At 35.9% G+C, this 23,236-nt stretch overlaps 1 protein-coding gene across 3 annotated transcripts; it reads right to left on the bottom strand.

Moving 5' to 3' along the window:
• Positions 1 to 261: 261 nt before the first annotated feature.
• LOC149792931 (uncharacterized) lies at positions 262 to 22,980 on the bottom strand. 3 transcript variants are annotated; one of them, XM_089966778.1, is made up of 3 exons: positions 22,922 to 22,980; positions 7,522 to 7,723; positions 262 to 5,812 (listed from the first exon to the last, which is right to left on the bottom strand). In XM_089966778.1, the coding sequence occupies exon 3, from the start codon at positions 1,840 to 1,842 to the stop codon at positions 1,471 to 1,473; it is 372 nt and encodes a 123-aa protein (XP_089822904.1). In that variant the 5' UTR covers positions 1,843 to 5,812; positions 7,522 to 7,723; positions 22,922 to 22,980; the 3' UTR covers positions 262 to 1,470. The 3 variants fall into 3 exon arrangements, with proteins under 3 accessions (XP_089822904.1, XP_089822905.1, XP_089822906.1); XM_089966779.1 differs by lacking the exon at positions 22,922 to 22,980 and adding an exon at positions 17,746 to 18,232; XM_089966780.1 differs by lacking the exon at positions 22,922 to 22,980 and adding an exon at positions 14,355 to 14,911.
• Positions 22,981 to 23,236: the final 256 nt, after the last annotated feature.

Below are 23,236 nucleotides of genomic sequence, written 5' to 3'. Positions count from 1 at the left end.
GTCCTCTCAAACGATTTAAGGTGGCAAACAACAGGTAAATTCAAATTATCAATGGGTTTACGTGGCAAAAACAATATTCTTGACAATAACGACTAAACTCTTTTCAACTGTAGTACCTGTGCCAAATTTGGAAAAGAATAAAGACATATATATATATATATATATATATATATATATATATATATATATATATATATATATATATATATATATATATATATATATATAGTCATGCGCTAAGTATATGTACTTCGTATCAAATATTAAAGTACCGGTGCCAAAACCAAGAGAGTGTTTCTTTTCAAGATTGACAGTCAAGATCCAAGTTTTCTAATAATTGGAAAATTAATTAATCATCTATTACGCTTTGGTAGTAATTAATAAACCATCATATGTATACAGAAGCGGCAATACATTTAAATTTGTGTAAGTCATGGCATCTATATATAAGTTAATACCTTTACAACTAGCGCTTTTCAAAAATATACCTCACTAATTTAAAAACATCTAATAGTAATGACAGTAAATTTCCTCCTTGCCGAGCACCTGTACCAAATAATATACGTACTTTACAGTTACCATTAACATTAATATATGATTTGTTGTTTGAAAAATGATTCATTTAACTTTGCAAATTTTCTCAGTGACTCCAGTAGATAGCAATTTGTCCAAAGACTAAACCTCCAAACATTATTAAAGACTTTATTAAAATCTATTAAAGTGCAAAAAATAAACAGCATTTTCTGGTTTACAATTAGAACATGACTCCTTACATGTAGCATTATAATACTGTATATTGTCCTAGAACCAGTCTGTACCTCTGATAAAACATTATTCTCTTCTAGTATTTTGTATGCTGGTATTTTTATTTATTTATTTATTTTAATTTAATAACGTTGTGAAAAAAATCCAAAATAACTTAAAAATGGTAGATGTTGATAGTTGCTGGAATCCAATTTACAACTTGTGTTTTTATGCAAAGGTTTTATTATTCCTAATCACCATTCATTAGTCGAGGCCCTGAGTGGCCGAGTGATCTAAGAGCGATGGCCGTTACGGATCACCGAGATTTCACCTCTGTCTGCGTGGGTTCGAGTCTTGGATTCAGCCAATGTGGGTATGTGAGAAACCTTGCCAGTAGCTTCTCGTGGGTTGATGGTTCTTTCCGGGTTTTTTCCGGGTTCTTCCTCCACCATTAATACTTTCCGCCATGTATAGCCTATCGTGTGCTGACAAATGGCGTTATACCCTACAACAACAACAACAATAACATCCGTTTATCAGGAATTATCATTCATTAGGATTTAAAACTGTATCAACGATTATGTTAAGAAGTTTGATGTACATTGGCAGCATAATGAATTGTGGCCTTTTAGAAAATAAAAAACTGATATTTATTGATAACTCCGACGTAGCGTGACACTTCACTACGTTTCATGGTTTTTGAATCAGTTCTGTCTCATATATCATTCATCGTCTCATTCTGTCGTCATGCATTCTCATTCTGTTGGCAGGCATTCTCAATCTGTTGGCAGGCATTCTCAATCTGTTATCATGCATTCTCATTCTGTTATCATGCATTCTCATTCTGTTGGCAGGCATTCTCAATCTGTTATCATGCATTCTCATTCTGTTATCATGCATTCTCATTCTGTTGGCAGGCATTCTCAATCTGTTATCATGCATTCTCATTCTGTTATCATCCACACAGCCCTGGTTTAGCTTTGCCAGTTCCTCCATACAGCCCTGATTTACCTTTGCCTCATCCTCCATAAAACACTGATTTAGCTTTGCCACATCCCCTACACAGCCCTGATTTAGCTTTGCCACTCGTCCATACATCTCTTATGTAGCTTTTCTACCTCCTCCACAGAGACCTGAGTTAGCTTTACCTCATCCTCCACACAACCCTGATTTAGCTTTGCCACATCATCGACGCAGCCCTGATGTAGCTTTGCCACCTTCTCGATATAGCCATGATTTAGCTCTGCCTAATCTTCCATCTAGCCCAGTTTTAGCTTTGACACATCCTCTGTACAGCCCTGATTTAGCTTTGCCTCATCGTCCATACAGCCCTAATCTAGCTTTGCCACATCCCCCACACATCCCTGATTTAGGTTTGCCACATCCGCTATACTTCCCTGATTTTGTATTGCCACAACCTCTGCACAGCCCTGATTTAGCTTTGCCACATCCTCCATACAGCCCTGATTTATCTTTTCCACATCCTCCATACAGTTCTGAGATAGCTTTGCCACCTCCGCAGCACAGCCCTGATTTAGCTTTATCACATCTTCATACAGTCCTAATTTAGCTTTGCCACATCCTCTATACAGCTCAGATTTAGCTTTGTCACATCCTCCACACAGCTCTGGTTAAGCTTTATCACATCCCATATACATCCCTGATTTAACATTGCCACATCCTCCACAATATCCTGTTTTATGATTGCCACATCTTCCATACAGATTTAGCTACGAATGACTTTTAGGGCTTTATCATGTTATCAAGATTCTCTGAGGGGCAGGTGATATGACAGCCGCCATATGCCTTTGGAAATAACAATTTTTTTGTGTACGAAGAACAGACTATAAAAGTCAATACTAAATGGCATTTAATGATTGAATCATCAGACTGAGAAAATGTGTGGAGTTGCATGATGGGGATTAACAAAGAACTGTGGTAACACAGCTCTCTGATATTAAGAACTTTTGTGATGCCCCTCGTATTATGTGACACACAGAGCTCCTCGTTTCTAACCAAATACGTCCTTTATGTTGTGAGATTGCGTACTTCACAATAACAAATGCACGGTAGCAATTTTTCATATTTAGAATAGCGTGATTATCTCGATTTTCTGATTCTCGTGTTTCTGATTTAAACATATTATATTGCCATAAACGTAATACATTTGCAAAAGAAAAAGAAACAAACATGCTCACAAGAACTTACAAGTTCCTCTCCATGATACAAGGAAATATGGCATGGAGAGAGATAAGAACGAATGACATACGTGGAATATTACGTACAAAAAATATAGGAAATAAAAGAGAGATAGTTTCTCCTATATGCAACCACCAAAACTGACAATTTAAAAATTAACACCTCACGTGAACGTGATGGCAAGAAAACGAAAGGAAATTGATGGATTTTGCCCCAGGTTATATTGTATATAAATGTGAATCCATTTAAATTGTACTTTGACAATTAAGTAAAGTTTGTGTTTAATATAATCTGTATTGTTGTTGCTACCTGTCACAAAATGATATGTGTGGATAGATAGATAGATAGATAGATAGATAGATAGATAGAAGATAGATAGATATATAGATTATACATGGTTCAATAGAGAGAGAGAGAGAGAGAGAGTACAGTAAAAACGTGCTATTTTTAATTGTTTTCTGCCAAATTGTCCCTATCTCTGAAGACCTTTATCCTCTATTTCATTATCATATTAATTAGTGTGTGTGTGTGTGTGTGTGTGTGTGTGAGATTAGGACTTTTAACGTATCTTTAAAAAAAATTGAGTCGTATCGTTACGATGTCTGCAGTGTGGCAGTTTATAGTGATGCCTCGCACTGGGTCATCATTCCGCAGACATGTAGTATGATGTCCCACCCAGTCACATTATTCTGACACCAGGCCGACCAGTCCTAACACGAATCTCTTAATGCTGAGCTCCTAGCGAGACAGCTGTTGGTACCATTTTGTAAGTCTTTGGTATGACTCGGCCGGGGATCGAACCCACGACCTCCCGCTTCCAAGGCGGACGCTCTAACCACTAGGCCACCGGAGCGGGGGGTGGGGTGTTAAAGTATGTAAATGAAATTTTGAAGTATCATAGTGCCAATTCCATTGAGCTTTACATACAATTTTTATACATTTCGGCTTTAATTTATTTACAATACCGATGTTCAAAGTTACAACATAATTCAACTAAATTAAGGTCAGTTGTCTACGTGTCCAATGCGTTTGTAGTTATTATCTATCAACACTGACACGTGATTGATCAGTTCTTAGGCGTGAAAGACAAGTAAATGGAGTGGCGGCAGGGCTACTTGATCATTGTCTTGCCAGTCAGTCCTGAAAATGATACACTTTTTGCTGAAGTTGTTCGGATTCATAAATCTGATTTGCGAAAGGTATGAAAGATATCCACTTTTTTTTTTTTTTTTGGGGGGGGGGGTCATGCTGCGCCGCAGGGAACAAAAGTTAGTCCAACTGGAAAATAGTAGTTGAAATTTCAGTCTCACATGTCGAAAATTCCAGTTTGACAGGTGCAGTCATGCTGGTTTTGCAGGTTCTGTTTCTTATGTTGAGTTTTTCGATTGTATATCTGGCATTACATAGCGGCGAAAGAAGGTTCCATTTTCCTATCGAATTTATTTTTTTTAAAATTACATGTTATCGGTTGAATTACACCGTGGTGGCTGAAATGTAGTATGTCGAGAATCCCAAACGTTCAATGAAATTGTTTGCATTTTATATGTCCAGTTTTGACATTTTAGCTGTTGAATTACAGAAACATGGATGAAAACTGTATTTCAGATGTCAGAGTTTTTAGATTGTAACTATTGAATTCCACAGCGTCAGTTGAAGCATCAATGATGTATGTTGAAAATTACAGCTTTACATGTTGAATGAAACTGCTTTGATTCCAATTCTTATGTTGAGATTTTAGATTTTATCAGTTCATTTATACGGTGATGGTAGAAAGTTTATTTCCGTGTCGAGGTTTTAGTTGTAATCAGTTGAGTTAAACAGCGGTAGCTGGAATTTCCATTTCCTGTATGGACTTCGGTCACAATTATTTTTTAAAATATATATTCTCTGCGGTTGTTTCTCGGTTCTGAACGTTTCATTGTATCCAAATGATAATAAATCATATCATATTCTAAAGGATTCTAAGTACCTTCAAAATGAAGTTCTTATGATGGGTTATCATTCATATTTTTGAGAGGCTGAACTTTAACAATGCATCTTACATAGGGTAACAAATTTAACTACCGAATCATCATCCATGCATCGTTATTCACTATGCACTGTCGCCGAAATACACGCAGACAACCACGCCATAATGCTCAAATTCTAAAGAATAAACAGATACCCTTTAAATCAATACTAAGAATGTCTAAATCTAACTTCTCTATCACCACCAAAGGGAGAAAGAAAAAAAAATGTTCTAAAATAGGCTGGGGCTACATTTTGGGGGTACTGAACCGGACTTTGTAATAGTGACCCGATTTCCATCAGGCAAAATTAATTGTGGCCAATTTTAATAAAACTTTTGCAATATGCCTGTTCAAATGCATATAGGTATACACACTAATGAAAAAAAAACAAGTGTTATGTTCCACGTTTTTTTGTGTCAGGTACTCAACCCGTTGTTGTCATAAATAATAGCACACTGAAATTTAAAATTTGATGGGACCAGTACCATGTGTTACTGCAAAAATGCATTGCGTTACAATGTCGGTAACCACAAAAGGCGACATTATAATAGGAAAATATAGCTCTTCAAAGGCTCTACCTTACTGAACAATAGTGTTGATCTCTCTCATGGCAACCTAAGCCACGTCTTTGAGGTGTTATGTATCAGTGCGATGACATTAACTTATCTTGGTCAGTTATGGCAGGTACATGTCCTTATAAAATCTTGCTATCACCACCTGACTATTGAAGCTGATTAAACTCTTCCACGTTGTTCCACATACCAGGCTAGACCGGAAGCGATTCAACTCTTCCACATTGTTCCACATACCAGGCTAGACCGGAAGCGATTCAACTCTTCCACGTTGTTCCACATACCAGGCTAGACCGGAAGCGATAAAACGTGTTTCACTTCATCTTATGAATCAGTAAGATGTAGGTAAATGAAGTTAGAAAGTGCTAGATATGAAGATCGAAAATCACATTAAGTGTGCAAGCATTTGGATTTTTAACGTAGCTTTAACAATTAATAATGGAAATAACAATTGTGGATATTTCAAGTGTATGCAGCTAATTGTGTGACGCACAGTTCGACTACGGGTTATATTAGATCCTATATCGTCAACTAAATGAGATGCTCTGATCCCCAACATATGTATACAAGGATGGACATGTACCATATACTTGTTAAGGTATGTTTGAACATTTTTAGTGTCTTTTTAAGAGTGTTGGTTAACAATTATTTTGTTGAATGGTTCATTGGAGTTTGATATTAGCTGATGCTACAATACAGCACTCTGTCAAGGTACTAAATTAAAACATGTTACCATACATGGGTATATTCATGATGAAAATAATGTTTTAAGCGCGTACAGATCAACCGTAGATGCAGTGAGATCCTATATGATGTACTGAATGTGAACATCTGATCCCAAACATTCGAAAATACATGGATATTTGCTTATGTGGGATATGTAACCAAGATAATACCAGTTGTACAAAGTTCAATTCAAATAATACGTTTGAACAGTTCAGGTGTAATGTTTAGAGTATCACCAAACAATTATTATTAGTAATTAGTAACGCGTAAAGCAAAACGGTTCATTAGAATTTCCATAATACCAGCTTAGGCCTCCGTCCATTGTGCGAGTCAACGTCTTAACCAAGCTGAACCATATGACAGAATGCATTTTATGTTAAAGTTACTTCATTTTGCTGTTTTTTCTTCCATCCAATGATATATATACTTGGGGACAATATATTTTGTCTCTTTGATCTATTTTTCTGTTGACATTTTTCATCTTCTGTCAGTTTAACATGATTTAATAGACAACCTGAGTAGGTTCTGCTATAAAGTTTTCATCTCTGTACTCCCATTAATTACTGTATTGCAAAGCTTATAAACAATTACTGAAAGCTATAAAAGCAGTCAGGGGTACAATCAGCCCATCATAAATAAATAGATTAATTGATTGGTAAATGACCTAAAGGTATAAAATCAGCCAGAAAGATGTCATGTATAAACGCCTCATTCTGACATTAAATATTTCTTCGACAGAATTATTTGACAAATATCCATCGTTGCAGCTAATATGCGGTGTAGGAGTACATACTTGCTCATAATAATTAATATCATTACCAACAGACACGTGGGTACTGAACCGGAAGTAATAATTATGACCCGTTTCCAATTTCATATGTTGATCCAGATTATGACTGTCAACCAGAGAGGTGTTGTTTATGTCGATAAATGTTATTCTATGACGAGAACTTTTTATCAATTGTGATATTCCCAAAACACAAGTAAATATTGTCAAATCTTTGCACACTTAATTAATACAATCTTCATTAAGTAATTAAGGAAAAAGCTTTCTTCCATTCTTTTCCATAATATTTACAATTTCAACCTGACAAAGTTTTTAAGTTTTCTCAAAAATCGCACGTTTCGGAGCGCGTAACTTCAGTTTGGTACAACACAGGAAGGTCAATGATGAGGAGTAAAACAAGTCATATAGTATGGTCGTGTGCCTTTAAAGGCGGAAATAGCAGAAGGAAGTCGTGGGTGGCAGGAAGTATTTGGAAGTTACGTACCTTCTCTCTTATATATTATGATAAAGAGGGTCCTGTTTCAGAGCGGGTCATGGTGGTAATCTAAGGTATTTTTTGTCACTCTGTATGATTTTTCCCTCCGATTATTGTGTTTTATTTCTCAACATCAAGATCGCGTCGAGCACCTGTGCTATTTATAAGTGCAAGGGACAGTTTTTATGCACAAATTTAATGCTGCATTCACCTGCCAAATACAAAAATTCATAACAAAATAAATAAAATACACGAGTGAGGTCAAACGGTATATATATATATATATATATATATATATATATATATATATATATATATATATATATATATATATAATACAGAAAAGCATAAGAATATCATTCACTATATATACTTAAAATGGAGTACTGCAGCTCACTAATTACAGTTGCTTCAGTAAAAAGCAGTAAGAAAATTAATGTTGTTGTTGTTGGGTTTAACGCCATCCATTTTTCAGCACACGATAGGCTATACATGGCGGCCAGTATTAATGGTGGAGAAAGAACCCGGGAAAACCCCGGAAAGAACCACCGACCCACGAGAAGCTACTGGCAAGCTTTCTCACATACTCACATTGGTTAATATACCCCGGTAAGTAAATATATCTTTATATTGTCGCTCATAAAAATCAACCAATGGGAGTCTTCCATATTTAAAAATAACGCGGTTCTTTTAGCGAGAGCGACCTCTAGCGAGGACGTTCCTAGTAATTCTCCAACGATTAATGCTAAGTTTCAAACTGTAAATGCATCGTGAAATGTAACTATTAAGACCAACAGGTATTTCACTATATAAAAAAGCTAATCTGACAAAGCAAACCAAAACGTTCAATCACCGCTGTGGAATTCAGCAGATACAACCTAAAAACTCGATATACTAAATGGAACTTTCAGCACCATGAATGTGATTCAAGATTTGCATCGTTAATATTTCAATCACCGCTGTACACTACAAAAACTAAAATCTAAAAACTCGACATTGGTCATCGAAGTTTCAATCGACTCTTTGTAATTCATTAGATGAAATCTAAATAATCGACATATGAAATAATAATAATAATAATAATAATAATAATAATAATAATGAGGACTTTGTATAGCACCTAATCTTTTGAAGCTCTAAGCGCTTTATAACATTAGACAACACCTATAAGATAAAAAAACATATAATGATATGATTACAAACACAAACACCATGAAATTAGAAAACAAAAAAAACATGCTGAGAATATTTAAGGTAGGAAACATTATTAGGTCTTTCAGTTTGTTATTGCAGTCGAAATAATTCAGTTTTGAGAACACTCTTGAATGTGATATATAGATATTGAGATGAACACACAAGTGTTTTAGTGGCATCAATTGAAAGATACTTGCGAATGGAGCTGATGCGTCTCAGCTCAAGATATGCAGCCTTGTATATGTTAATGACATGTTGGTGCAGTGTGAGAGTACTGTCCAGAGTAACACCTAGATTTCGTACTGATTGTGTGAATTTAATGTTGGCGTTGCTGATATTTATTGTTTGAAGTATAGGACGTGAATGAGAAAGTCTTTGTGTTGTAATCAGAATGGCCTCAGTTTTATCATCATTCATCTGCAGCTTGTTACATGTTATCCATGATTTCACATCAGAAATGCACCTGTCTACACCTTGGATGGTAGCATAAACTTCAGTTGGGTGGCTAGATTTGTATATTTGGGTGTCATCAGCGTACAATTAGTGAGACACTGGATGATGATCTATGACACTTGAGAGCAGCTGAGTGTATAGAATGAAGAGAACAGGTCCAATAACAGACCCCTGTGGAACACCACAACCAAAATCAACTGGGCTGGAGTGTATTCCATTTGCAGACACAATTTGTGTCCTGTTGACCAAGTAGGACTTGAACCACAGTACGGCTGTATCATGAATGCCAAATACGTGCTGGAGACGGTGAAGTAATATATCATGGTCTATTGTGTCAAATGCTGCAGACAAATCAAGGAGGGCGAGGATTTTAATCTGTCCGCCATCCAAAGCAGAGAGAATGTCATTAACTACTATTCCAACCACCGCTGTACAATTCAGCAGACAAAATCTAAAATATCGAATTTTTGATGAAAAACAGTTTGATTCAACATGCGAAATTTCATTTCTCAACTGCAACGTTTTCATTAGACCATCTTAGACAAAATAATTTTAAAAAAATCAGCATCTGATACTGAGTTTAAACCAACGCTGTGTAATTCAACAGATGATATCTAAATACTCGACGTATCAAATACAACGATATAGATAAATGGAACGTTAATGATACGCAATTTGATTCAACACGTAAAATTGGAATTCTTGACATTCGACATTAAATTTTCAGCTGCAACGTTCTCATTTGACCAGCTATTGTCCGCTACGGCGCCAAATAATATGAGACCATTTTCCCACGCTACTGCTTGATATGACCATGATCGCGCCTGCTTAATCTGCCAGTGAAGTCCAGCTTAATGGAATACTGTCCTCCCATTGGTTAAAAGAAAATTACGTCCTGCCTTTAATTATAACTTATTTTCAGCTGGCCAATGAGAAGGCAGTAAATAAAACTTTGGATATGTATACAGGACACATGGTACTAGTTGTATGGAAAAATTGAAACCAGCTTGGAAATGTGTGAAAATACAATAGAGTATCTATGGGTTTGGGTGGCCAGGATTGGTTGATAATGCAAGTTATTTTGCAGGGAAAGGTATTTTAAGAGCTTATCCTAGTATAACTTTTAAAAACAGAGACATTGTTTTCTTGATGGAATTTCAGTCAATTGACAGTCCTGATTTCGGAACACTCATTACTGAAATTAGCACCCGACTCTTTGGTGCGGAATTGAAATCACATATTTCAAACACATGTAGGTCCAGAAAATGCCGCGGCTCATATCCTTTTCTCTACGCAGAAACTGTCATCTAGGTTTCATCTATACTGATAAATATAGGTTTGATCATGAGCACTCAAAAATTTTAAGTTATTGAACTTTTAATATCATGATGTTTCCATAGGTTTACTATGGGAACTGAACTAGTACCGTGAGTCCTACAGAGTAGAATGCATGAGCTAAAAAAATATCAGTAATACAAATGATTAAGCTATGCGAAATGTGATTTGAAATATTAGCGTTGATTCTTAAATAGGTCGCTCGAAAAAGGATAGAAGTGTCATCCCTTGTATTGTTTTATACGATATGAATGACTGATGGTTAATTTGTAAGCAATGATACAAGCCCCTTTGGGTATATCCCCATCTCCCAAAATAGTCAAGAAGTTGGTTTCTCATATATATATATATATATATATATATATATATATATATATATATATATATATATATATCACATCAATCCCACAGATTATACTCTTGAAAACACGGCTTCTACTAAAATACGATATAAGAGTACACGTGTCCGCAGACTTGCATGCACTTTCCTAACAGTATTATTAAGTTCTATTTATATCAGCTGTCCTATTTCCAAGAAGCATGCTGGTTTCTACTTCGTTATGAATCATGTTTCTTAGAAAACCAATCTATAGTGTGATATAGGTCATGTCTAGTGGCTTTTGTACAAGAATACAATAGACCAGCATGCACTTTCCTAACACTATCGTTATATTCTATTTATAGCACTTGTATGGTAGTTCATAGAAAACAGAAAGGTTTTCTAATTTAGAATATTTGCTCTCAGATTATTTGTTCTGATTTGTGTTCGGTACAGAACTAGTATGTAGCTTTTTTCGATAAATGTCAAATCAGATGGATTTTAGTCGATTCGCGAGTTAGATAAAAAATGTTTTTTTCAAATAATTTCACATATGGATTAGAAAAAGACAGAAAACAGAATCCTCCAAGGATGAATACATTAATGGCATAATATAGGGTAGCATCACGTCCATTGCAGGCTCTGGAAAAGGCTTTTAATACTTGTCATGGTGGTAAATTTGATGTGGAAAAATGAACACTTAAAAAAAAAAAGAAACACATTGATGTAAACGTGGAGTTTGGATATTTTGTAGTAATTGATTGATTAAAGGAAAATTATTTATAGTCAAGGCGTGTTATGAGGACTGAGAGTTGACAACGATTATTGTAGAGAAGCCATTGGAAATAAAGGGAAAACAAGGGACGTCGAGTCGAACCTACGCGAATGTTTGATTCGCTCGGTAAAGAGACCCCTTGGCATATAACATTATTTTGCTGGCGCATAATTCTAGTGCATTGATTTATTTGCCACAGTTTTCCTACAGTCTTTCATTAAAAGGTCATATTTAGTATTAGTGTCTTGTACTCGTATAGAAGTATCTCGACACCAAGTAGGAGGCTCAAGAATGTAAACTGAACACAAGAAGGCCATCCCCTGCGTATTGAGATCACAATCAACACAACGATGTAAAATGTGTGACCATGACCCGAATCCCCAAAAGTCGCATGTAGTAATCGTCTTGCCTTCATATCAATTAATTCAATGTATTTACAACATCCACCAAGGTGTTTAGGAAATCAAAGCGAATTAAAAAAGTAGCTTTAACAATAACCTTACTCCAAATTTTCCATGTAACTGTGTCCCAAAGATCACATGGGCGAGAGCGCGTGATGTAGAATGGCCTTAGCGTCGTAAAGATTCGTCACAGTTTTGAAGAATACACATCCAGTGGTTCAGGTAATATAACCAAAAATAACAACAAAATCAAAAACAACAATAAAATTCAACTTTAACGAAAACCTTAACGCAAATTTTCTGTGACTAAGACCATAGTCCTAATATCAGTGGACAAGTGCGCATGTCAACAAATGAAATCTTAGCATCATTCTGACTCGTATGAAAAAATACATCATGAAGTTTATTAAATGAAGTAAACGAAAACACCTAAACCAAAACCTTACCGTAAAACCTTATAGGATTGTGACCTTGTTTCCTAGGTCAACATGTGTAAGCAAGCATGTCACAGATTGAATTGTCATGGCTTTGTAATGACAACTTTCACGAGGATCAATTAAGGAGTTACGGAAGCTTTATCGCAAATTTTCTGTAAATTTGAACCCAAGGTGAAAGTGGCTTGTAAGCCTGTTGTATAATTAATTATTCTAGGGTCATAATTATGTAAGCCAAGTAGAACGAGACTCTACAAAGGAGGTTAGGAAATGTACGCAGATTTAAAACCGTAACAATGAAACCATAACTTTTTACAACGCAGATGCTACCTTCGGAAAATTGAGTGTTATGTCTCTCTTTCCACTAACATGATCTCGAAATTAAAAATTGAGTACTAAAGAGTAAATATAAGATTACAGTGACCTACTCTGTAGTACTCACCTAGATCCATCTACATACAACACTGTATTGTTATGGGGCCAATATGGCTAGAGGAGCTGACCTAAAAACCCAACTCAAAGCAGCCTCTCATGATAAGGCATTCAAGTACGAAATAAACAAAAGCTTAAAAGAAATTAGAAATATTCAAAACATAATAAAATTCACTGGAGACCTTATTTAGGCATGTGTTCGAGAGGGCAAGTCCATTCACCTGATCATGCATCAAATGATCATTCCACGACCGCATTACAAAATACATGTAATTTAATCAACATCACACAGAATACAAAATACATGTAATGTAATCAATGCCACCAGAATACAAAATACATGTAAACAATATCACAAGGAATAAAAACGTGCAATGAATAATACAGCAGTACACATAAAACAATGTCCTCCATACTTATGGGGATTTATTGACGTAGGAAATTAAACTTTCGACACAAAAAGTTTCATTCAACATGTGAAACCGGAAATCTCAACATACAACATTCGAAATTGCTACCTCAGCTGTGTAATTAAATATATAAAATCTAAAATCTCGACCCAAAACATGGAACTTTCAACCACTGTTATGTAATTCAATAGACGAAGTTGCAGAACTCAGTATATGATAAATAGAGGATCTCAAATGGGTAACGATTTAATACTGAATTTATTCAACGAGTTGAATAATGTCCAGCTTTTGGTAGCTTTGGCTCGCACAAGCTGGACATTATTTAACGAGTTTCATAAATTTAATATTAAATCATTAACCATTTGAGATTCTTTTTATCACATAATATTTAATTCAATAGAAATTATTTAGATAAAAGGAGAACGAATAATTTCGTTCATGCTGACAGACGCTGTACCTTCCATTTGTTGTGCATAAGAAGCAGCCCCAAACAAAGCTGAAATCGTAGAAGTATCTTATACGCTTTTGATAACTATATTTCAAAGAATAAGCGTCCATCAAAATAAACAGAACATTTTGCAAAGACAAAGCAGTTGTCAGCACAAAATGTCCAATGCGTGTGATGTCACATTGTTTGATACGGTGCACAGTACCGGTTTGAGTTGGCCTACACAACGCAATGCCATTGTTTACGTTGAAATTCTACATCAAAACTAAACATTATATTGTTTCGATATTTTATTTGAAAAGAAGATTCTTGGATGCGCAAATACACATATTTTCTGTAATGTATTTGTGACCGGATATTTGCAGTATTTGATCTGGAATATTAGATTGTACATATGACGTAAATAAATCTTTTTTTTTGAGACGGGTTTGCATCACATATTTACCACGTAAATATGCTGTGGTTGGATAACGTTCTGTCAGTTCGGGACACCGGTTTATGTCTACATTCTTCTGTTACGAGACTATGCTCTTGAAATAGCTAACAGAAAAGAGTGAAAACAACAATCTTTGTCAAATTTAACGAATAATTTAATTATCTATAATACAAAGTGAAAAATAAGAAGAAAATAAAGAACTTACGGTATTGCGAATTAAATCCAAAAATGATCCGAGAATTAAAAACACAAGTCCTAGTAATAAAATGTCCCGATTAAAACTGAGTTCAAGTCCCGATGAGATCAAAATTTGAAGGCGATGATGTATGTTATAGTCAGCGAAGTGCTGATGTGTCAACAGTCTCTTGTTGAATTACAGAAATATTATTCCAGGTTTGAATTCAGTATAAGTTCCAATGAATATCTTTAGCCAAGAATTTTGTCAGAGCACGTTTGTATTTCCAGAGAAAATAATCACTTGAATTCAATAACTTTAAGAAAATAAAAATTCAGCCTAAACTGGTCACAACATAACACAACTTAAATTGCTAGGTTTTAGAGTACAACTGACAAAATTCTGACAGTCGCAAGATAATATAATTCGCTGTTTGACTTCAGTTCACAAATTAGCATTTTCTAAAAGCAACTATTACCTAATGGAAAAAAACTTTCTAACATGATTTAATGAGCCTTGTTTACTTAAAACATAATAACCTATCAAATTCCCGTTGGAATCTCCAAAACCCTGACCCAAATCAACATGTTTACCTGAATAATAATCTGGTTAATTAGCTCATACACATACAGAATAATGAGGCTATTGTTACTTGTTTATTTTTATAAAAATTAAATCAGGTCAAACAGTACTGAACTCGATTTTGGATAAGATCAAGTCCAGTAAACAATGTTACATTACAACAGCATGTAATGGAATAAAATAAACATTTTAAAATTACCAAACAAATAATTAGATTGAATATACATAACACTTCTGTGAACAAGGGTGAGTTTATTTACTTCAGTAAAGTCACATTTAAAGTAAGCTTATATATTGGGTAGATTCCATACTACAGACATATATTGCCCATCCAGCCCCACCCCCACCTTCATTATCATCTAAGCAATACCGCCTGTTTTACTTGTTATTATTGTTCTTGTCTTTGAGGGTTTCGTAATTTTTCATGTTATGATATGTTATACATGACATTACAAACCCTTGTGGAGGTAAATTGTCAATATTGAAACGACGAGACCATTTTTTCCCAATTCCCTTTCACGAGTCGAATCAAAAAATGGCGGCCAAAAACGTTCAGTCAAAACAAAACATTTCAGAAGAGTGGGTTAAAAAAAGTTTTCCCACGATCGCAGCCAATCAGTAAAGAGACTATTGCACAACAATTTCATGGGCTTATTTGGACCAATCAGAATCACATAAACTGATATGTTCACATGTATAATATCAAAAATATTAACCTGCATACACTATAGGCAAAATGTACCGACTATGTGATAAACAACTTTCATTACCAAAAATCTGACTCAGCATATGAAATTAGAATTTTCGACACTGAATTTCAACTGCAACTTTCTCATTGGACCAGCTTTTTCCGTTGCGGCGTTTTCTATGTTTCTATTTCAGGACAATATCATTGTCCCAAATTCATGGCGGCGATGCTTAGTTTCTTCTCTGATTTAATTAACTGCTGCTAAAATTCCTTAAGTTAAGGGTATGGTGTGAGTTTTTGAGCATTATTGTGTAATACTTAAAGAGATGGATATATTTGTGAACTAGGTGTATCGGGTTTGTGTAGTTCTTGAAATAGATGTGAAGCATGTTCTCCTCCTATAGTCGCTGCACAGTACGTAGACATTGAAATACAAATAGTCGGCTAGGAAGAAGAGCTAGCCACCCATAGCAATAGACACATGGGTTCAAGGCAAGTAGAATATCTCAAAAACGGCTTGGATGACAACTATTCTGAATTGCATCAAGCCATTTAGTAGACAATGTTTTTCAAAAGTATCACCTAGAGAAAGAGCTTGGGTTTCCACTGTGAGCACCACATGCTGTCAAAAATGGTCCTTGATGCATGTATACAATAGGGGTTGGTGTGCATGAAAATTTTATTCTAACAACTTCATTAAACGTGTTAGGTCAAGTGTGTGATATCATTATGTTGTGCTTCATAATACCTACCCAAAACTATGGACCTTTTTGTATTATTTTTTTTTATAAAGTTTTGTATTAGGCAGGTGCATGCGACATTCAATTTGTACACAAAATTGGCCCCTACCCCCTCAGTCATTTATATTTGCTAACATACTTGACACCGCTCCAGTGGTCTAGTGGTTAGAGCGTCCGCCTCGAATGTAGAAGGTTGCGGGTTCGAACACCAGCCGAGTCATACCTAATACTTATAAAAATGATACTAACATCTGCCTCGCTAGGCGTTCAACATTAAGAGGTTAGTGTTAGGATTGGTCTGCCTGGTGTCATGATGATGTGTGATGCTATATGTCTGCGGCATGATGCCCCAGTGCTACACAGCACCATAAACTGTCACACTGCAGGCATCGTAGCAATATGACTGAAAAATTGTTAAAGCTATGTCAAAAATCTAAAATCACACACACACACACACACACACACAGACACTTCACTAAGCCGTAATGGTTCATAATAATTAACCGGTCTCAGGCTGTTTTCTTTTATCTAAAACCCTTGATCACTTGTCTAATATCGGTGTCAGTGAGCGTGTCTATATATATATAGGTAGGTAGGAGTCTGTATATAGGTCAGAGGAAATAGCTACATTGTGCCTACAAAAACACTATTACATGTTTTCGATAGTCTTCAGCATAATGATTCAACGATGAACAGTTGAACAATATTTATAACCGGACTTAAAATTTGTAATGAGCGGTAGAGAGGAAGTTGTTGATTTTACATTTGTGTGGTAAGTATAAACTAAGTAGACACAGACAACTACGTCTTTCTCTCTCTCTCTCTCTCTCTCTCTCTCTCTCTCTCTCGGCGCGGGGGCGGGAGGGGGTGGAAGGTGGGGAGGAGGCAAACTTGAAATATCCTCAACAATACTCGTGATAAGTTGTTACTTAAGGGCTTTTGGTAAAGTGCAATTTGCACATGTGGGTTGGGGAATGGAATTTACAGTCAAAACGTACTTTGACTGAAACGTATCCAAGTCAAACGGTATTCATGTAAAAAGAAAGAAGTACCCAAGTCAAAACGTACCTATAAATGCCGAAACTTACCAAAGTCATAACGTCAAAACCTTACCAAACCAAAATTTAACCGATTTTTGCGATTTATAGCTAAATAATATTTTACAGTTTCGGCAGCTATCCGTCCATACAAAAATGGACCATTCTGCTTTGACGCAACGATTCATGCAACTGATAAGGTGGAATCATCAGTGATAATTTTTGTGTGTCCACTTTTGTTAAATACCAGCGATTTTAAGAGTAATACAAGATATCGATGTGCATTAAAATCCAAGTAAACTTTTACATAGTCAGATTAACGCCTAGTGACAAAATGAACTCTAAAAGTATGAATATACACCTGCAATATTTACCTATATCCAAATTAACTTGCGGCAACGTTTGATCATGGACTGCGATGTTGTCAATATCATAACCTTGTGCGAGAATGATAGTTATCATCTACAAGAAAATCTCACTGTTCCACAATAAGTGTATTACATCAAGTGACCATGTAGATGTTTGCACGGGAACCCTATAAAATGAATTTTTTTTAAACACAAATCAGATTTATTGCTTACCGTCAGGTAAAGTGGGAATATAGGCTGACACACTTGTAAACTCCCGCCTACATCTAATTTAATTTGTGGCGGATTTCTCTGTTCTCAGTCTTTTCGTCTTTTTATTTTTTTTCTTGAGCAGTTAAATTCATAGTAAGCGACTCGCGTATACATAATTCACATGTAATATTTCCGAGTATTATTAAATGTTCCCTATCTACCTGTTCAATTGACATTGATTTTTTTTTAATCCTTTACATAAAGATTTGATTTTCAAGTTACACCTCTTTAGACTATAGTATTGGCTTATTCCAAATTAAATTATTTAAAGGGCTCTCACTATCAAAGGAAATTTCAAAGACCAAAATATTCATACATTATTCAAAGTATATTTTCCAAATTGATCAAAGAAAGCCAATATAATATCAGTGATGTCTATTTCAAGGGCGGGTCAGCTATTACGTTTTATGGATGTAGACCAAAACATGTTTAAAATTGAAATGGAGGGGGAGGGGAGCAAATGTACGCTTGGCTTGGTTAAGTTTTGACCTACCTTCAGGGTATGGTTGTTTGCTTCTTGTTGTGGGTTTAACGCCGTTTTTCAGCATATGACATGCTTGCTATAAATGACGGCCAATATATTAGGTGGAGGAAGATCCTGGAAAAATCACGGAATAACCACCGACCCAAGGAAGCTACTGGAAAGCTTTCTCACATACCCACATTATCCAAGCATGAGACTCGAACCCATGTGGACAGGGGTGCCATGTAGGGGACATGTAACGACTGACACCTTAAACCACTTGGCCACTCGGTGCCCTTACTCTGTGAAGAAATGGCTAAAACGTATAGCAATAGTGATGTCCCATTTTCTTTAATTAGGCATCCTGTAACACTTTGCAGTGACTGTGTGAGAGAATAACTTGGTTTTTTAAAAAATATATAAATCCATACATTTGCGTCCAAAGACTTTGTACGATATACAAAAATATGGAGTCTGTATATACTGAAAAAGAAATGTCATGGACACACAAATAATCCATTTTAGTGGCAGGGAGAAGTGGACTTTGTTGTAATTTACTTGGATAAATTGAACACAAGCTGCTTTTCTGCATATACTGTTTGGGAATAAAATACAGTTTGTCGGTTGTAACTTACTTATGATTGGTTCCTAAAAATAGATAGATAGTTATGTCCTGATTACCATAAGCAGCATTTCATAACAAAAACAATAACTCAGTTTTTGGAAACAATAATATTGAGACAATTTTCAGTGTAAACATTATGATGATCCCCAAAATGATTAGTCTGGAATATTTTCATATTCTCTGTTCATGTGTCTTTCTGTATGCAATGTGCACTTATCTGTCAGACTGGCTATCTGTTCATAATGTATATCTGCATAAAGTCATGTATATATCTGACTGGTTCTCTGTTGATATTTGTTTCTCAATAAAAATAGGTTACTGCATTTTGTATGGGAGAATATGAACGAGTTTTTCGGATGGAAATACTGCACGACCTTGGGAGTTCATATTTTCCCATACAAATGCAGAAACTTTTTTATTATATGTTCATTTTCTAGTTCTACCTAAGGCTTAATTATATAAATAAAAATACACTACAAGAAACAAAGTAACTGAATATATGCCGTATTCCAAACTAAATAAACAAGCACAGATTCATCATTACACAACATTATTAATGCGCACATAACTCCACCCAAATAAATTTGAATTTAGTCGCGCGCAAGACATAACTTTCGAAAGAAAATGGCGTTTAGTTTTACTTAAAATTGAAATTTGGAGTCATATTGTGAATGAATGAGCATTGCAACAACTTTTCCATTTGATCTGGAATGAATAGATTTTAGTATTTTTGTCGTTTCTACGAACTTTCGTGATTATGGACTGGATTTATCTGTACCAATTCTACACGAAGTACATCGGATTTCAGCGGCGACGGTGCAGCGTGTTGACATCTGCAAGTGTGTTTCTGTTCTGCAACTGAATGTTTGAAATCATAATGTGGGGAAAATATGAAGTCTTTCATTGCAATTATCAACAAAACGCCATGGAATATAATGTTTATTTCATTTTGAGTGCAGTAAGGAGGATGTAATTGCACTAGGAATATAGTCGAAATTACAGTACAATTTCGAAATGTGTAATCAAACTTGAGAACCCGTGATACGGCTCATGTAATTCGGATTTGCAGAACTAAGAAAATACATTTTGAGGAATTTCAGGATGTAAAACTGTAAGTATATTTTTTGCCATTATTATTACCAGGTAAAGAAAACAGTTTGTGCCTTCTCACTTGCATATTATTTGTAGGAACCCAGAAATTTTATGAAATCTGGCGTCTATCACTCGCCTAAATCCAAAACATTGCATCAAAAAAAAAATTAACCCGGAATGTGGCAAAGCAGCTGCTATGTGGCAGTCCACGAAACATCTGCTTTAGTTCATTCAGAAACAAATTTAATCAACCAAAACGTAAAGCGCCTACTACTTGGGTGTACATGATTTGTTTACAAAATATTTATCATACAGCCATTGCTGTACATTTCTGATATTATGTTCAGTCGCCTGCTTTGTTGAACGTTTTTTTCTTTTTTTCTTTAGTCTGTACTTTAATCAACATTGTCAACGTTGGCATCTCTACTTTCAAATGACTCAAATAGTTGGTTTACTTCATCCACAGGCAAATAAAATAAATCAAAATTGCCGGCGTCTGCGTCCATTGTTTGTTTGTTTGCAAATAGAAAGTAGTTCAATATGAAGTACACGCGAGTGCAATATCGTAAAATATTGCACGATTCTGATAATATAAAGTTAATGCGCATATAATAATATATATGTTTGAATGGCTCTGTAGAATTCGTCTTTTAATGAGATTAAGAGATAAAATGATCTGGTCATTTTAGTCTTCCATGAAAATCACGGATTAATGAGCATTGACTTTAAATCTTTAACCACTTTCTTGGTATCCTTTCAGTCAATTTAAGGAAAAATGTATTAAATATAAGAGTGTGGTCTGATATTTCCCTTTATATTTCCTTCGTGAAAGAAAGTATCTGGAAACCCGTCCCCAACACACGATGAGTATATAAATTATTACAAAACATGAACTGACACTGAAACCTTTAGGGAAGATAAAAGGGGCCTGACTTGTGAGGAGGTGCAACATATCTAGTATTGTGTAAGAAATACATGAAACGATGTGTACGGAACAAAATGTTAATTGTTGATAGTGAGAAATACATTAGAATGTGCATCAAACAATGTGTGCTGTCTTGGGCTGGACTCGTACCTGAAGACAAAATACGTAAATAACTCAGATAACAGCTTTTTAACTAGGTATACAGTTAGTGGCCCTGATAGTACAAAAAAACAAATGTGACTAACATTTGCCCTTACAACTTATCTGTATCCCAGACCATCCCTGGGACATAGTCCCATCTCATCCAGCCCATCCCTGGGGCAGTGTCTCATCCCATCCCGGGGACAGAGTCCCAGCTCATCCAGCCCATCCATGGGATGTAGTCCAGTTCATCCAGCTCATCCCTGGGACAGTGTCCCATCCTATCCCGGGGTCAGAGTCCCACCTCATCTAGCCCATCCCTGGGATATAGTCCCAGCTCATTCAGCCCATCTCTGTGACATAGTCCCAGTTCATCCAGCCCATCCCTGTAACATAGTCCCATCTCATCACGCCCGCCCTTGTGACATAGTCCCAGTTTATCCAACCCATCCCTCTGTGTGTGTGTGGGTGTGTGTGTGTGTGTGTGTGTGTGTTTGTGTGTGTGTGATGACATGTAGCATGATGCCCCACCCAGACAAATTATCCTGACACCAGGCCGACCAGTCCTAAAACTAACCTCTTAATGCTGAGCGCCAAGCGAGGCAGCTGTTAGTACCATTTTTGTAAGTCTTTGGTATGACTCGGCCGAGGTTCGAACCCACGACCTCCCGCTTCCGAGGCGGCTGCTCTAACCACTAGGCCACCGGATCGGTCCCCCTCCCTGGGACATAGCCCCAGCTCATAATTTTAAACTATTGCAATTGCCATCGTATTGTCTATGCATATAATACGCATTAAAAGAAACGTTTTAAGACAGTAAATAATGTTGGCTGTTGTGTCCAGTACAACTGTCTAGTACTAAGTCAAATTGCAGTCACTTGTAAACGACCGGATTCATTGACATGAGTGTATATGAAATTATTGTCTGGTCTAAATAGCACAGCGGTAACACTGCGATTTTACGGCTCTGATCGTGGGTTCCATTCCATGATCTAGTGGAAGTGTACAGTGGTCTCTTAATAAATGACGATACCATCGTTCTTTCCACTGAAATGACAACGCTGTGAAATCATAGGTGCTGTTAAAACTTGATATATACAGGGGACGGAACGTACCAAGCCCAGCTATCACAAAACGGTAGAATTCATTGTTTTACACAGTACATTGAATATAGTTATCATCAAGTGACATATAAACTTAAGTAACATGCCAACTTCTCCATCATTTGTTACACATGCATTTTCCCATGATATAGGGTCAATATGTGAAATGATTGCCAGTGTATACCGCCAGCTGCAATGAAATCACGTAACATTCTGCTTTATTAAGCATCACTTTCATCTGCATATGATAAAAACTAATTTACCGTTATGTAATAGTATTAAAGACGAGTCCAACTGCAAACTGCACAGACCAAGATATGTCGTCGCATAATGCGTTGGCAGATCTGGGCCTGTGCATTTTACAAGGTGTAACAAGTAGAACAACCAACACAGACCCTGATCTGCAGGCGCATTATGCTACGGCAGATCATGATCTTTTTGTTTACAGTTTGACTCGACTAATAAGCGAGTCCGTGCGACACCCAGTGTTCGATTGTCGCACAATGAACAGTATCAACACCTATTTACCACAAATACCAAACAAATGTTACAAGAGCACCGATAATAACTAGGTAACTAACTGCACATTATGTTTCAACTCTTCTCCTAAACGTGGCCTGTTCGACACACCGTAGATTCCACTGCAGAACAACATACGGATGTATGCATGTATATATATATATATATATATATATATATATATATATATTCATATTCATCGTCACTAACCATTACATGCTATTACACTTGGTTTTAACATTCACAAATAATAATAATAATAATAATAATAATAATAATAATAATAATCACAATAACAATATTGTGGACTCAGTACAGTTCCTAATCTTTAGAAGGACTAAGCGCTTTGTAATATTAGATAACACACATGCACCCAA

The sequence above is a fragment of the Sinohyriopsis cumingii genome, chromosome 8 (genome assembly GCF_028554795.1).
Source record: "Sinohyriopsis cumingii isolate HCF-2022 chromosome 8, ASM2855479v2, whole genome shotgun sequence".
Classification (NCBI taxonomy): Eukaryota; Metazoa; Mollusca; class Bivalvia; order Unionida; family Unionidae; genus Sinohyriopsis; species Sinohyriopsis cumingii.
This window is presented reverse-complemented; position numbering and strand designations above follow the sequence as displayed.

Coding starts and splice junctions, on each gene's coding strand:
- LOC149792931 (XM_089966778.1), bottom strand. CDS start 1,842: ATGTATGGACGAGTGGCAAAGCTAAATCAGGGCTGTGTAGGGGATGTG.